We start from the raw sequence: 17,463 nt of genomic DNA, 5'->3' as shown, positions 1-17,463 counted from the left end.
AACAGCTGGGTGTGGTGGCTTATGCCTGTAATCCCAGCACTTTGGGAGGTCAAGGTGGGTGATCACCTGAAGTCCGAAGTTCAAGACCAGCCTGTCCAAGATGGTGAAACCCCCATCTCTACTAAAAATACAATAATTAGCTGGACATGGTGGCAGGAACCTGTAATCCCAGGTACTCGGGAGGCTGAGGCAGGAGAATTGCTAGAACCCAGAAGCCAGAGGTTGCAGTGAACCAAGATAGTGACAATGCACTCCAGCCTGGGCGACAGAGCGAGACTCCATCTCAAAAAAAAAAAAAAAAGAAAGAATTGAAGGACCTAGAACCACTCTGCCTTACCTGCACAAATGTCTAGTTAGCCACATCCTTCATACTACAAATATTGATAAAACAGCAACTATTATTAGCTAATAGTAAGGCATTATGCTTATTATTGTGGAAAAAGAAGAGAAGAAGCTCAAAATGGAGTATGTGAAAGGATACAAAGGAGAGAGGATACCACACAAACTATATGAGGCAAGGTAAGTGCCTTAAATATAAAACCAATTTTGTAGGTTTTTAAAAATATACCAAGAAGATTCACTACTACTTAAATAAATTATAGTATACCACTCTGTAATAAAGCATGATTTCTTTCCTGTGTAAAATTAATTTTCATAATCAATTTTGCCTACAATGGGGACACAGTTGTAAACAAACAACACATTATTCAAACAAAGATTCAGAAATTGAGAGAAGGAAAAAGAATTACTAGTGGGCAAAGAAACTTGAGGCAGTGACTTTCATATATATGCTCTCAGTACTGCTCAAATAGCCAAATGTAAGCATCATGTATCATTTTGAATTATTAATAAGATGAGTTAGTCAAATGCACATGTCCATTTCAACTGTAATTCTCAAAGTAATTTAAACAGTGATAAAGACAAGGTATTAAAAAAAGCACAGATAAATTAAATAACCCCACTTCTTCAGTGTTAAATGACTTTATAGCAGGGAAAACTCACCTCAACTTCATCACTTTCATTTATATCTTTATTATAACCTACAGGAGGTGGGAATCTGACATCATGGAACGGAATCTGCCTTTCAGGCTGCCAGCTGTAAATAAGCAAACATAAAATTATTAACATGCTTTTCATGTTTAACTGTAACAATGATCACTCTGCCAGCAACTTTTGGTTAAGTGTGACCCTCTTTTTCTAGTTTAAAGAAGCAAAAGCTTTAAAATGATCAGTTTTTGCTGAGGAGGGCATAATGGCAATATAGTAACATTTCAGCAAAGTCTGCATGCAACACAGCAGCCTACTTCCATTTGGAGTATTTCTCTAAACACAATACAGCAACATTATGATTTTTCAAAACAAGTCTTCTTTCCAGTAATTTCAACTTCTAAGAGCTTTAAACATAAGACCATAACAGAAATTTCCTTCAACATTTGAGTATTAGTGCCAGTAATTGTTAGTAATATAAATATACTTCCACTTGCAGTAGAATTTTAACCACATTCCGAGGACCACAAAAACTGCCCTCTAACTCCCAAGCAACATGGGGCAGTCAACACATTAGCAATTCACAACTCACTTTTCCCCCTTTAAATTTTAGATCCCACGAGGTGGTCAATTCTTGCTGTGGGTAGCTGGCTGCTGATCAGTATGACGTTATCAGCATGCACTGAGATGGTGGGCTCTCCTAAACCACAGAAACTTGATGGAGACAGCCTATAGGAGTTTAAGTTGCCTATGTTTTTAAACTTAAAATGATATTAAACAACTTTGAAAGATACCAAATTATTTTTTATATCCATAAAAATGTAAAATATTAGGATGCGGTGGCTCATGCCTATAATCCCAGAGCTCTGGGAGGCTGAAGTGGGAGTACTGCTTCAGGCCAGGACTTCAAGAGCAGCCTGGGTAACACAAAGCAAGACCTCATCTTCACAACAAATTATTTAAAAAAGTATTAGGTGTGGCGGCATGGGCTTATAGTCCCAGCTACTTGGGAGGTTGAGGTGAAAGGATAGTTGAACTCAGGAGTTCAAGGTTACAGTGAGCCATGATCATGCCACTGCACACTCAGCCTGGGTCAGAGTGAGACCCTGTCTTTAAATACACACACACACACACACACACACACACACACACACACACACACACAATATTAAAAGACAAACTTTGCAAAAACACTGAGGACTCAACTTCTGAAGCAGCCACATCTGGGTTCTTTTTGGTGGTTTTCATCAGTAAATACTGAGATATATTCTATGTGTAATGTCGATGTTTTGCTAAAGGGCTTTCTTAGTAAAATTCTACTGAGAAAAGCACCAAGTTTTGTTTAAAGAAGAGCTATTATATAAGAGGGCAAACAGTAAGTCAGAATTTGTGGAAGTCTGACTAGGGCCTAAATTAACTGAACCCTCCTCTGAGTTATTATAAACACTTAACAGATGTTATACGTTCATTGCTAAATTTGATTTTAAAGCATATAATAATGTGTAATATAACTTCTTGGTTCCAAAGAAGAAATAATTAGTTTAAGTGTATACAGCTAAAAATTCAAATTCCTTATTCAAAAATGTGAAAATGGAAACACCCTTATGCTTCACGGATTGTTTAGGAAGCACGTAAGAACTAAGCACCTAAAACAATCTTGGTACAGGTATTGAAAGACTTAGGACCTATGCAACTTATGACCATTCGACTTTATGACCACAATCGCTAGCCACGACTGCTACGCGTCTGGCAGCGCAAACGTTGCCCAGCTGGGCGTACGACAGTGCGGACCAGCTTCCAGCAGCACTACCATCTCCGCGTGCATATAGCCTACTCAACTTACGACCAAATCGTGTTACGACCCGTCTGTCGGAACCAATCGTGGTCGTAAGTCGAGCACTAGCTGTATTAGTAACAGGAGCTTCTTCATTATTGAAAGGAAAGAAAGGGTAAATACAATCTGGTGTTCTACAAAACACTGTTTTCGTTTCATTTCTAACAGAAAACCAAAAAGGAAACACACAAGGAAGGGCAAAGAGATGACTTTGGTAGGGACCTATTAAATCCTACTGATGTGCTCAAACCCAGTGTTGTATCACAAACATATCCCATGAACACAAGGAAAAATCGATGATCTATTTCAAACTCCCAGGATGACAAAGAGATTGAAGAGAAACTTTTAGGCAGATATGGTACAAGAAATAAATAATTAGAAGGTCCAAAGATGGAATAATTTTAAGTTTATGGTAGAAATCTGACTGAAAACCAAAAAGAAGTGATCTGATAAATCAATTTATAAACCAGACAAATTCTTAAATGCACAGAGGATATGACTGTTTGCTTAATATTTTGGATTGTAGACTACAGGAAAAACTAAAAGAGTAGCAAATAAAGACAACTGTCCCTTTATGGGAAACAGCGTTTACCTAGTGATGTAAGTAGATAAAGTGTATAACTATAAGAAAAAAATACCCTCCAAGTTATCAAAGATTTCTCTGTTGGTGTGATACCATTGTCTATTTTGTTATTTCATAACCATGGATATGTGAAACAGCAAAAAGACAAATTCTGAAACTTTAGGCTTTATGTGTTCAGGGAAAGGTATTCTATTATTCAATGTTGTATTCTCGTCTGAGATTATTAGTCCAGAGCCAGAAATAGGGTTAGATACTTTCAATCCTTTTATCTCTGTTCCCCTACATGTGTTTCAGGCATCTAAGGATACCACTTTGTCCTGTTGCTAGCCAAAAGAATCTGCTAAGTTCAATTACAAAATTTATTTTCTAGACGCTGCAACACAGGCCTGGTTTTAAATTATTTAGAAGCAAGACGTGTGTATTTATTGCTCAGTATGTCTGGGTCACCTACTACGTTTGGCAGACATAATCCACATATCATATAACTCATCAATTTAAATGTACAATTCAATGGTTTGTAGAATTCAATGGTTTAGAGATATGTGCAATAATTACCAGTCTATTTTACAACATTTTCATTGTCACACAAAAAATCCTGAACTCTTTAGCTATGGCCTTCCCACAAGCCCCAGCACTAAGTAATCACTAATCTACTTTCTATCTCTATAGATTTGCAGCCTGCTTTTGATACTGTTAATTCTCTTGGTATATAAGAGCCAAAAAATGGTAACTGTTAACCATCCGTAAGAGTTTAGTAAAATCCTAAGATAACAGCCACATCTACACTTCGGCTAAGGAGTTTATATGTACTTTAGAATCTTAAACAGCTACCCTGAAAACGGTCTTATTAGCATTCAAAAAATGTAGTCAGGAGACCTGTCTTCTCCAATAAAATGTTAATATCTATACTATTGATGCTTTCATACAGTTAATATTCCTAGGCCTACAACTATTTTTATTTCCTCATCTAGCGAAAGAGAGCAGAAAAGATCAGCTACTGCTATTACTGAATAAGTAAAACATAAAAAAATCAGATAATTGGTAAATACGACTGTTTCTGATAAAATATACTAGACAACTAAAACCATCAGTTTTAGATTTAATGTTAAAGAACTCACATACACTTTTTAGGCAATATTCATGAATCCCTTCATTACTATCCTTTTAAAATTTAGAAATAATCCTATGCAAACTCTCAGTTACTGGCCGGGCGTGGTCGCTCATGCCTGTAATCTCAGCACTTTGGGAGGCCAAGGTGGGTGGATCACCTGAGGTCAGAAGTTCAAGACCAGCCTGGCCATCATGGCAAAACCCCATCTTTAAAAATAAAAAACAAACAAAAAAACCTCTCAGTTATTAATGCACAAGGATCTCTGGTTTCTTTCTTCACATTCAAGGGAATTAAAATGTAAGGATCAATATTATACAACAAAGGACCTCTAGGTCATTAGCAGAAACAGTCATTCCATTAGTTTAATTCTGAGTTGTTCAGAAACTTCTCAGTCAGTAACATGAAGATCCATTCCTAAAAAGCACTCAAACTTGACTTGAATTTTTAAAAAATGAAGAGTAGAATTAGCATAAAATATTAAAGAACCTCATCATTAAAATTATATAACAAGACACTTACTTGTTTTCAAATGCAACTGTTATTGAATCTTCATGAACATCCTTTACAAATGCCTGTGTAAGAAAAAAACATTAACTTGTGAGCTTAAAGTTTTTTTTTTTTAATTTTACAGTGATACCAAACGTTTTATGTGTTTATGAATAAAATGGAGCTTCAAATGAAGGTCAGTTTTTGAAGATCATTTATTCATTAAGCACATCTATATTGCCACCTTGTATATGCTATACCCTAGAGATACAGATAGCTAAAACACTAAACAAGAAAAAACTGCTCTACAGAGTTCAACATCTCAAAAAATAGACAAGTATACTGAAAATTACAATGTGGTGGTGAGTGCAAAGCTGGACATATATTTTAAGCTAGAAGTACTGAAAACTAAGAAAATTGTTCCAGAGTCACATATTAACCAGTATAGATATGTTGTAACCCACCTTTTTCTTCTTAAAATCTTAGAATACCAATAGTCAATGATTAAATGTAACCTCAAATCTATCTATCTATCTACCCATACACACACAAATATACTAACCTTTAACAACCACATGCTGCAAACAACACTAAACGGTCCAGAATTGAATTTAATTCTCAATCTCACAGGCACTTCTAGAAAAAATATATAAAGTCCAGAGGTTTTGATCTTTTAAATCTGATGACACAATTGCTAGTAATCTACACACAGACAGAAAATAGCTAACTAATTATCAAGAATTCTTTAATCTGCATGCTGGAATTTTACAAAATTAAGCTTTTAATAGGTACAGAAAAAGAGGGTTTTTCTTTTGTTTCGGACAATTAGAGGAATAGGACAAAGCATAAGGAAACTCAGAGGCTTTATATCTTAATTCATTTTAAAAGGGCCTGGGGAGATTTAAGCTTCTTACTCAAATTTCTTCTGTATGTTTCTCCCCTTCAATGGTTTCTCCCTACCTGCAGGACCATAGCCAAACTCCTTCTCTGGCTGTAAAAGGTTGTACAGGAGCTGTTCTCTCCACCCCCACCACTTCTTCAAGCTTTATCTTTCATATCCTTAGAGTTTGTAACCCAACAATGCTAAAAACTACTTTTGCCTGACTCTGTTCTGGGCCTCTTTCCTTTCCTTCTTTCCTATTGTCCTTCCCCCTCTTTTTACATAGCTATTTCTTATTGGTCTTTCAGATTTCAGTTCAAATGTCATCTTCAATGGGAGAACTGAGAAGTCCAAGTTAAATTCCTGTCCTCTGCATATTCATAGCATCCTATGCTTATTCCTACAATAAACTTACCTCCCTCTATTATTATAGCCCATTTTCTCATTCATGGTAAATTTCCTGAGGGTGGTGTCAGGTTTTACTTCACTTACAGTCATATTGCAGAGTGCCTAGTGTGAACTCAGTGAGTAGTTATCAAATAGCTCATTGCCAAAGAGGTTCCTATCCCAGCCTTAAGGAAATGTATGCATGTGGGTGGTCGTAGTAGGTTGATAAGATAAAGGAAAACACACTGAAGAAGGTGAGGTTCCTACGGACCCCTTAAAGCATAAGGAAGGCTTCGCTAAACAAAAGAGAGAGGAGGATGGAGAGGCATTCCACTAAGCCTAAGGGGCAGCAGGCATAAAGATTTAGATATTGAAAAACAGCTGGGTTGTGGCAGAAATAATAAATCCTTTGTCAACAAAGAAGCCAAGACAATTCAATGGGGGAAAGAATACTGTTTTCAAAAAATGAAGCTGGGACAAGTGGATATTCACATACAAAAAGAACATGTTTCAACCTTTACCTCATACTGCATACAAAAAAGTCAATGAATATGCATTGAAGACCTAAATATAAACGCTAAACGTATACAACTCTTGGGAGAAAACACAGTAGTAAATCCTCCTGACGTTGAATGTCTGATCTCTATATTAGATAGTAAGATGATAACTAGTTTGGATTAAGACCATTCTCTAACTTCTGTGTCCTCAGTAAATGGCAGTTTCTGGTTTATAGTGGGTGCCCAATACATGTTTTTAAAAACAAATGTTCCAATGCAGATGTCTTGGTAAACAAATATGTCTTTAAAGGCCTTACATAAAGATTCTTTTAAAAAATGAAACTTCCCAAAATATCAAATTAAAGCATATGGAGTGAAGCATTAATTAGCTGCTCTTAAGAAAAACTATGGAAGCTGAGACAGGGCCCTGGGAACACTGATACAGAAGCAACTTAAAGAGAGATACCAAACTTCTCCAATAATGCTTAAATAAATATAAGTCAAGCTATGCTAAAAGAAAGTTTCCCTGCAAGATCAAGGTGGACTATAACGGCATCCACATGTTGTGCTATACCCAAGGTGGCTAAATAATTATTTTTAAGTTAAGCATGGGTATATATCCTTAGAGCTGGGGGAGAAATCAACATTTTCTTATCATTTTGATCCTGCTTATTTTTACTCAGCTATATTTTCTACAGCATATTTTGAGAACTCTAGCTTAATAATGCCAATGAATTTTAGAATTATTAGATTTCATAAGGGATTGTTTCCCTATTACTTCAACAGAGAGGCCTGATTTTGAGTTAAGTTGCAGAAATTGGTAACTCTTAGGCTCTTTTTTCTATAAGTTGTAAAAATTATGGAGAATGGGAAAGAGGACTCTCCTGTCCCACAAATTAACCGTTTGCTTTTTGGGGTGCTATTAGATTACTAACTAAAATTAAGACACCTTTTAGGAAGTAACTGATCCCATATTTACAAAGGGCGATTGCTTCTGTGTTCATCCCTGTCTAAAGTTTTATAATGTTTATACATCTTGGCAGTAATTAACATTAGCTCCTTACTGTATATTATATGCTAAAAACGTTAAGTCTTTTAATCAGCTATTAGGACCTTATTACAGCGAGGTAAAGAAATGTTTTCAGAAAATCAAGTGTCTATCCAAGACTCCTGCCCTTGTATAAAACTATGCTATCTACCACAGCAGCCATGCGTCATGTGTGGCTACTTACATTAAAATTAAGTGAAATTAAAATCAGTCTCCCATTCACTCTTGCCACATGTCAAGTGCTCAATAGCCACATATGACTTAAGGGCTACTGTAGTAGACAGAATCGATTTAAAACATTTAGAAATGTTGGAGACTGTCTTCAGACTAATCACAGCACTATAATATCAGCCTTATCACTACATTGCTATTTTTTTTCCTCTTTGCCTAAAAGTTATTGCCCAGTTGATTAATACTTATTCGCAACATTTGCTTATTTCCTGAAATCAAATAATCTCTCAAAGGAGGAAGATGTGCAAGTGCTGTGGCTATGGGAAAAAAAAAAAAAAAAAAAAAAAAAAAAAGCTTTAGCAGACTCTGAATGCATTTCCAGACATAGTGTCAGAAATTGTTTGACTAATCATCATAGCTCAACAGGGCCACTGACTGAGTTAATCAGGCTTATCTGTATATGGATGTTTGCATGACTGTTTCAAAACTAGTCATTTTAAGTGAATACAGAAGGCATATAAAACCTTTGGTTGCTGCCTTAATAAGTGGAATAAAAGAAACTCATAGGTTGCCTTTGGTCTACTCCCGCATGAAGGACAAATACCTCCTGTGAATTCTAAGGTCTTTCACTAAATCTTCATTCCAACAAGGTTCCATCTTCCTGTTTCTCATCATAGTTTTTCCAATAGTCCCCCTTTTGGCACTGTCCTTCCCCTTATCCACCACTCACCCACCCACAGACACACTCATACCTTCCTTCTTTGGCCATCTCCAGAGCACTATCACTCCAGCAATCACCAACTTGTAAAATTGTATTTTGCTGTGATCCCTACCTTTCAGGTAAAGCTGATGTCTGTAGAGAAGACAAGTTAAGAAGATTCCTGAGAGGTTTCCAAAAGCAGCATATTGAATGAGTTTGAATAAACACACAAGGGGAATTACAGTGTATTGTGTGAGAGCTAGGACTCTTATTGGAGTCAGTGGACTTAGTAGATAATGGTTTTGCTGTAAATCAGATCTAGGTTCAAAATCTTGGCTCTAACACAAAATAGCTGTGAGACTCTCACCAAGAAGTGATCTCTGGACCTCAGATTCCTCATCTGCAAATAAGGAACTCGACCAGCCTCCTAAGGTTGTTGTGGGTAATGAAATTACACACATGGGTGGCACTAAATAAGAGATAAAGTAGAGAGTGTCATATTTTACAAAAAATGCAGAATCATAAATGCTCTTCCATTTTAAAAATGTACATCACAACAAAAGTACACTTTAAAAAAGCTTTAAAAATTGGGATAGAAAAAGAAAAGAATGTTTCCACAAAGATACTCAATACTAAAAGGTTGTTTAGAGTCTTGGAAGAAAAAAAAATGTGACGAAAATTTTGGGGTTTGAGAAAGGTGATAAAGTACAGTTTAAAAGAGATACAGGTCCTTCATCAGGGTGAATAAACAGAAAATAAATCATTAAGGAATCCCCAATTTACTGGCAACTGGGCCAAAGAGGTAATTTAAAAAATCATATTTACCAAAGTATGTAATGCCTAGAACTATCCATTCAAACATTCTATTATTGGGACTGATGAAACAAAGAAAGTCCATCTCTATTTGGGTAAACTCTCCCCTACCACACCTCACATTCCTTAGCTTAGTAAGGTATCTTGCAAACAGGAGCCACTGCTCACAGGAGAGGATATTGTGTATTAATGTTTCAATGTACACCCAACCACCAATGAACACAACTACTACATTATCAGTAAGCTTCTATCACTTACTGAAGACAGAACATGTAGTGCTATGATAATTTTCATTAGGAAAAACTTAACAGCATTGTAAAATATCCCTCCTAAGGAAACCCTGCAGGAGGCCGGGCCTGGAGGCTCACGCCCATAATCCTACCACTTTGGGAAGCTGAGGCAGGCAGATAACTTGACACCAGCCTGGCCAACATGGTGAAACCCCATCTCTACTAAAAAGACAAAAAATAGCCGGGCGTGGTGGCACATGTCTGTAATCTCAGCTACCTGGAAGGCTGAAGCACAAGACTGGCTTGAACCCGAGAGGTGGAGGGTGCAGTGAGCTGAGATCCTGCCACTGCATTCCAGCCTGGGGCAACAGAGTGAGACTCTATTAAAAAAAAAAAAAGAAGAAAGAAAGAAAAAAGAAAAGAGAAAAAAAAAAGACAGGGAAAGGAAAAGAAAGGAAAAAGGAAAGGAAAAGGAAAAGGAAAAGGAAAAGGAAGAGGAGAGGAGAGGAGAGGAGAGGAGGGAGAGGAGAGGAGAGGAGAAGAGAAGAGCGAGGGCAGGGGAGGAAGGTCAAAGACAGAAAGACAGAAAGCTAAACAAAACAAAACCAAACCTGCAGGAGATAGAGAGGACAGGGACATGGAAAATGTGATAAAAGTATGATTCAAACCAAAGTCTTCATATATAAAGTTATCATTTTGTCCCCTTTTTATGGGGACACTAACAACATAAAAGAATAAACAAGGACAATAAACCTCATCAACAGTCCTTCCAACCATACCACATATCCAGGACTTCATATAGGCATTTGCCACAAATTATGAAAAAAACACATTCTGCTTCACCCTGACCAAAAGACAACAGAGACACGTGCAAAGAAAACAGTATTAGTTATTAATTTTCCTCGTGTGTATGTATTCTAATTTTTGAATAGTTCAGTTTTATGAGCTCCCAATATAACAAGGCAAATTTCCTAGCCGGGTCAAAGATTTCCAACCTTATTGTTCCTTAATAGGCATCCATATGAAGAAGTACAGTGTCAAGGGTCAAGAGTTAACAACGAAAAAGGCTGGCACATAAACTAAATTATTTCATGACAGCTTTCTATTAACAGTAAAAAATAGTAATATGACCTTCTAACTGTAGTTATAGGATGCGAAGGCAGTATTACAACACAAAATACAATCAAAGACCGCAGTGAAATTGAAAACTGAGCAGGAAATCAAACCAATTTCTTCAAGCTAAATTTCATCATTTCAGGAAGTCAGAATCCTGACCCTTAATGCCCCTGACACTTGGTAGTAAGCCACTTACCTAACCTCTCTGTGCATCATTTAAAGAATGGGAATAATAACAATACCTCAAATAAAGTATCAGAGGTAAAGCACTTAGGACAGTGCCTGGCACCTAGAAAGTACTCATCCCCTGTTAAATATTATTATAATCGTGATCCTGATCTTCTCAGGAAGCACATTCCTACAGTGGGCAGAAATCAGAAACTCTAGTAATATACCACTGAATTCTGCATCTAATTAATAATTTGGAGGTTATCAGAATACTTAGATATGGAGTTAGAAAATACAAAGGTCAAAAAGGGGAAAATGATGTAGCCACGAAGCTCCTAAAAACTAAAAAGAGTAATTAGACTCTAGGAAGGAAACAATAAATGTGGTTGACCCAAATAATTCACTTCCTCGAAGTACAGAATAACACCTTTATGCAAAGCTAGCTCAAGAAACTTCAGAGAAAACATGTTGCAAGTTTATTTACACTTTATGCAAGTTCTTTTATAAACTTATAAGCCTTATACAAGTTTATTTATAGTAAAACTGATTTTACTACATTTCACTTAGCATCTGAAATGACATGTTAGACCACTAATACCTTCATTAAAAATTTTCTTTTGATTGTACACTTTATCATATTTAGCTGCTAGCTGCCATACTACTGCTCACCAAATTAAAGTCTGTCTGTAAATACTGAAAAAATAAAGTATAATCTAACAACAAAATTACAATGTAGCACAATTATACCATATGACAATAAGGAATCAGAAATTAGAGGCTGTATTTTCAGAAACAAAAAGGGTTCTTATGTCTTCGATATGTGAGGTATCCATCTTTAGCAATTTTACCAAAACCTACAAATCTTAGGATTTATTAGGGCATTCATATTGGAATGATATGCATTCTACATTTAAAATGGAGTTAATTCATTACCATTCTCAACACATCAAAACTTCTAGTCCAAAGAAAACAAATTATGTGGGGCACATGCCCCTAGAATAAAGGCTTTATTTCATCATTACTCATTTAGAAAATACTTTGTAAAGATTTCATGAAGTCTAAGTCAAAGTGTCTTCATATCTTACATAGCACCCGCAGGGCACTGTAAGTGGTACACGTGTCCAACTTTTTCTAAGTCAAATACCTAAGCTTAAAAGTAGTGGCTCTGGTGATTACTAAATCTAACTTAAGTTTTCAAGAAGAAACACCAGAAAAAGAGAGCTGTCCTTGGAAATATGGTGGTTATGTTAAGCAAATCAAAGTCTGAATTCAATTATACCTAAGTTGTTTGATTTGTTTAGTTTTTAAAGCTTTTCTATCAATTTGAACAAGGTTCCTATTTCTTTTTCCATAAATGTAAGACTTCTCCATAGAAGTTCATTTTTAATTGGTTTTTATTTCACATCTTTCCTGTCCATCCCACTGGACAAGCAACTCAGTGTACTTTTGCTTTACTTTTATAACTCACAGTAATATTATAAGTCATATAAAAACTTTGAGCTTTTTGTTACAGAAACCATTTTTCCATCAGTGCAGACCATTTGACATTTTCTAAGAAATTAAACTTAATTAAATAAACATAACAGCAATTTCTCTGACACACACTTGTTCAAGTACTACATTTCTCCTCAGGGAACTAAGGGGTAACCAATCTATTCTTCATTTACCTTCAAGTTAAACAACTTTGTTAGAAAAGAAAACCCCAAAAGGGGGCAATTAATAGCAAAAATAGAAGGCATTTCTTATATTCCAGTCAGTTTGCAAGCAAAATCACTGGAGCAAATCCTAAGTGGCTGGAAGAGAACAATAAGTGCTTCAAGGCCAGAATGTGCTACTTGCCCTCTGTGGTAAGCAAAGTTTAGTGGCATCCAACCTAAGCTGATATCACAGATCAATCAGAATCCTACTTACCCATTAAGCCCTTACTCATACATATATATATGTATATACAGAGTTATTAGTGGCAGAAATCTAGTGACCAAACCCACTAATCTAGGACCCTGAACGATCCTATGCAAACTCACCAGAAAAAATTATGGATCAATAAAGTCAATGCAATAAAAATTTTGACTGCAGAGTCAACTGAAAAAATTGCATATTCGTGAGACTGTTAAGAACATAAACGTGGGGTTACTTTGTGCCTCCTTTTACAGCGAAAGGTTTTATCTTTGCGCTCAAAGTATGGAACATTTTACATACTTTACTCATTTATGAAATATACTGATCTCCAAAAGTCTTCATAAAATTGGTAAACCCAGAATATATTAAAGTCAAATTGTTTATTTTCCTAGCCAAACTTGTCATGTTTGAAACATTCAAGTCATTCCATAATAAATTTAAGAATTGTGTTGGACAATGGTAATAGCTATTTTCCATGCTTTCTTCCACGTGCACCTTCTATTGCCAAAATACTGTAGTAAGGTGGGATATTATTTACAGAGATCATAGACATTCAAGAGGAAATGAGAATTATAGATTAGTAGATCTACAGCAACTACATACCAACAAACGCACTCCTGCTACATCAAATTTGTAAATCTTCCATTTAAAAATGAAAGGTGTTAGTCGATCTGCAATGGTGTAACTTTAAAAAGCACAGTAAACCCATGGATCCCTAAGCCTCAACAATTCAGTCCACTGCCACACCACAAATTCAAAGGAAATATGGTCAAGTTCTTAAGGGCACAAAAATATTTTCGATCAGTTTAAAAAATGCCCTAGTAATATACTCTCTGTTAATTTCCTGAAGTTCCATGGCATATATTTAGGTCTCTGGAAACTTAAACACACACACACACACACACACACACAAAATTTTGAAGTAACAGAGTTGCCAATGGTTTTAGACGCTGAAGCGTGTGCATTCCTGAATTTACCCCGTTTAACAAAAGGGGGGGCGCGAATATTCACGATGATCAACGTCTTCAATGCATTGCTGAGGCATGTTAGGGTCTTCCTGAAACTTTTGGATCTAAAATCTCCTCCGAAATCCACAAAGAGAAGCCACTAAAAATCAGTTGCCATTGTGATTTGGTGCCGACTACCGCTTCTTACTACTCTTTCTTCACAGCCCTCGCCCAGAGCAGGGGAGCTCTCCGAAGTCCCAATGCTGGACCGGAAAAGAGAAGCCAAAGGAGACCTGAAACCCTCTTGGCGCTGCAGGAGGCGGCCCGGCTGAAGCGCCCCCCGCTCCTCCACAACTACCCACACGTCAGGCCCGGATCCCGCTGGGAGAAGATATTTAGGAAAGAAGGAAGAAGCCGTCGCCGTCACTTAGCGCGGATTTCGGCCCTTCCCGCCCCGGCTCCTGTACCTGCCGCCGGCCCTAGCCCATCCCCAGCTCACCCCGACGGGGCTCAGCGCCGCAAGGGAACCCTGTCCGCGTTCGTCTCTCATCCCGTTAGGCGCTAGGGCCTCTCGGAGTCGGAGCGGGGCTCGAGGGGCTTTCTACAGGCCCCAAGTCCAGTCCTTCCCTCCGAATCAACATCCCGCCGAGCGTGCCCTGGCACCCAGGCGCGGCGCTGGGGTAGAGGGCCCCGGGCCTGCCTCCCGCCAACGCCAAGAAGAAAAAGGAGGGAAGGAAGGGCGAAGATGGGGCCTGCCCTGGAGCCAAGTACCTTGTAGAAAGCGCCATTGGAGCCCCGCACTTCCACCACCAGCTCCTCCATCTTCTCTTCAGCCCTGCTCGCGCCGGGAGCCCGCCCCCGAGAGGTGGGCTGCGGGCGCTCGAGGCCCAGCCGCCGCCGCCGCCGCCGCCGCCGCCGCCGCCGCCGCCGCCGCGCTGCCGCACGCCCCCTGGCAGCGGCGCCTCCGTCACCGCCGCCGCCCGCGCTCGCCGTCGGCCCGCCGGGCCCTCCACCGGAAGTGAAACCGAAACGGAGCCGAGCGCCTGACTGAGGCCGAACCCTCGGCCCTCTGAGCGTGTAAACACTGAAACTGCGTCACGTGATCGACGCTGTTCCCTCCCCCCGCGGGCTCAGCCCCTCGGCCCCGCCCTCTCGCTTCCAGTGGCCAGAGAGCGCGCGCATGCGCGTTGCTGGGAACGGGCCGGAGTGCCGGGTCGAACGTCAGATGCGCGGGCCGGGCGTGCGCGGGCCCGGCGGAGGGCGGGAAGGCTGAAGGGCGGTGACAGGTCGCACCGCCTCGCGAGGGTCAGAACTCCCATTTCTGCAGAGGTGCATGCCGTGTCGTGTGAAATCAACTGCATCCGGTTATCCATTGGCCTCGCTAGGATTCCGGGGGCATGTCTGGTTTGGTTTGATTCAAAGTGCGCAGAGCCTGATTGAGCGGGAGGTGGAGTGGAAGGCGAGAATGAGGGTGAAGGAGTAGATTGAAGAAGACTTTGAACTAGGAACAGTGGCAACCAGGATGACCTTGGCTTTCGAGACCCATAGAGGCAGGGGGTGAAGAGTCACGCCCTCTCTCACCAGATTTTGGGCTTTCCTGTGGAGACATCCTGGGCCTTTTCAGGGACAATGTATTGAGTCAGGACCTCAAAATGTTAGCCTTTCCTCACACCCAGCTTTGACCCACGTACTTGCCTTTCCTCAGTTTATTTTCATACTTTCACTTGACACACTAAAAAATTGTGTTAAGCACTTCTTAATGTCTTTAAAGTTCGTTTCTGCCCCTGCTGTATGCGCACCCTATGTCGGGGTGAGCATGTGTGTGGCAGTCATGGGTCCTGTCTACGGGGACCGATGCACCTCCTTGCAACCCTTTACCTTCTACTCTAAAACAAAGCCCAACTTTTTCTTATTCCTGTTTCTGCACCGTGCTTATAGCTGCGTTGATCGATGTTTCCTTAGGGATGCTGGTATCCAACTGAGAAGTTTATGGAGCACCTATCATGTGCCAGGCACTGTGCTAAGTGCTAGCGAGAAATTGGTGAGTAAAACAGAAAAAAGAAAAGAGTGCCAGCATTGAACTTGGAACCTAGCGAAGTAGATGGACATAAATTATGCTGGCAAGTAAATGAGGAGTTGCAGCTGTGATAAGGGCTACGAAGAATAGGTGCATCCATGATGACATAACATGACCCAGTCTGGGGTGGAGAATCAGAAATGATTCCAGCTGGAATATGGCAGGTGGGAGTTAACTGTAGCACTGAGTTGGCAGAGGCAGGATGACCTGCCCCAGGCAGGTGCCCCAGAATGAGAAGATGTTGGTGCTGGTGGAATGCCAGCTTTAAAGCAGTGGATTTAGGGCCACATTCCTCAAGGCCATAGTAAACAGGAAAGACCTATTTGGACTACCGTCTTTGGAGTAGTCACTTGAGACCAAGACTTCAATAGGGCTGAAAGAGAATCTCATCATAGGTTGAATGGGAGCAGAGCATTAGCTGTAATTCCAATGTATTATAGTAAAAGGCGGCACATTGATTAGAATAATTATACCTCTCCACGTGTAAGGTGTTGTTCAATTTACCCAGGGCTTAAAAATAGGTCAACTCTTCACAACTATCTTTATTGCAAGCCACACTCATCCTGTGCTGTTCCTGAACCTGTGATGCACTTTCATCCTTTCATGTCTCTACACATCCTTCCTGAGCCCCATAGAGGCCCTGCCCCTTAAGGTTTTCAGCTGGATTCCTATTAGCTAGTTATTTTATTTCAGATACAGAAAGTTAACTTTGCTCCTCCATTTTCAGCACATTGTCATATCAGTCCCTACAAGGTCCTTGTTTTATATTATTTTATATTGTTTATATGATTTTTTTCCTCATCTTTCTCAATTCCCACTCTCATTCTTCCAGACACAAACTGCAATATAGATCCTTGATAATTTAAGACAGATAATGTTTTGTTTATGCCTCTTGCATTTACAGAGGTGGTATTGGACTGTAAATCTCTATTTCCCACTGTTTTACTCAACACTATGTTTTTGAGCTATACCCACATTGCTGTGTGTACACCTAGTTTGCTACTGAGTATTCTATAGATTTTATTCATACATATCCCTACTGATCCGGCATCTAGGTTGCTGCCAACTCCCTGAAGTCATACTGTGGTGAAAACCCTTGGGAATGTCTTTACAAACCTTTACCAGAACTTATCTTGTGCTCTTGTAGAACTTTGTGCATACCTCCTGCCTCCTCATTACACTGCTTGGCATGTAGCAGGGACTCAACAAATGTTGAATACCTCTACTATTGATGGTTAGTATACCAGAATAATTTATTTATATTTTTGTTTTCCTTATTGGATTATTAGTACCTCCCAGACAGGGCAAATATCTTTTCTATCCTTGTGTCGCTGGCACATTAAAAGTGGTTGATTTCAAGGTATGTTCAATGAAGGAATAAATAAATAGTTTCCTCACTGCCAGTACATACTGCAACTTAGTCTTGCCCAGTTGACTCTGAGTCTCAGCCTCACTCTGACCTCTAGCTTTTGATATTTCTCCTTTCAAGATAGCTTACCTGAACTCAGACGCTGGGCTCAGGCCTGATC

At 39.2% G+C, this 17,463-nt stretch overlaps 1 protein-coding gene and 1 long non-coding RNA gene across 15 annotated transcripts in view; one reads left to right on the top strand and one right to left on the bottom strand.

Annotated features, from left to right (window-relative positions):
- FMR1 (FMRP translational regulator 1) overlaps positions 1–14,903 on the bottom strand; it is a 38,822-nt gene extending 23,919 nt beyond the window's left edge. For 4 of the 14 annotated variants that reach the window (XM_032256114.1, XM_032256117.1, XM_032256120.1 and 1 more), the window contains exons 1-5: positions 14,629–14,708; positions 9,052–9,153; positions 5,564–5,637; positions 5,035–5,087; positions 1,003–1,096 (exon numbers count right to left, since the gene is read on the bottom strand). In XM_032256114.1, coding sequence (XP_032112005.1) covers positions 1,003–1,096; positions 5,035–5,087; positions 5,564–5,637; positions 9,052–9,145 — 315 coding nt within the window. In that variant the 5' untranslated portion in view covers positions 9,146–9,153; positions 14,629–14,708. Of the gene's footprint in view, positions 1–1,002; positions 1,097–5,034; positions 5,088–5,563; positions 5,638–8,736; positions 9,154–14,628 lie in introns of those variants that run through there. The other 10 variants (XM_032256113.1, XM_032256116.1, XR_004262139.1 and 7 more) reach the window with 9 other exon arrangements.
- A 109-nt stretch (positions 14,904–15,012) lies between these two features.
- Positions 15,013–17,341, top strand: LOC116535245. Its single transcript, XR_004262119.1, has 3 exons — positions 15,013–15,186; positions 15,408–15,511; positions 15,796–17,341. It is a non-coding gene; the product is annotated as an uncharacterized LOC116535245 (long non-coding RNA).
- Positions 17,342–17,463: the final 122 nt, after the last annotated feature.

Source organism: Sapajus apella, unplaced genomic scaffold (assembly GCF_009761245.1).
Source record: "Sapajus apella isolate SASKATOON/1434 unplaced genomic scaffold, GSC_monkey_1.0 scaffold93, whole genome shotgun sequence".
NCBI lineage: Eukaryota > Metazoa > Chordata > Mammalia > Primates > Cebidae > Sapajus > Sapajus apella.
This window is presented reverse-complemented; position numbering and strand designations above follow the sequence as displayed.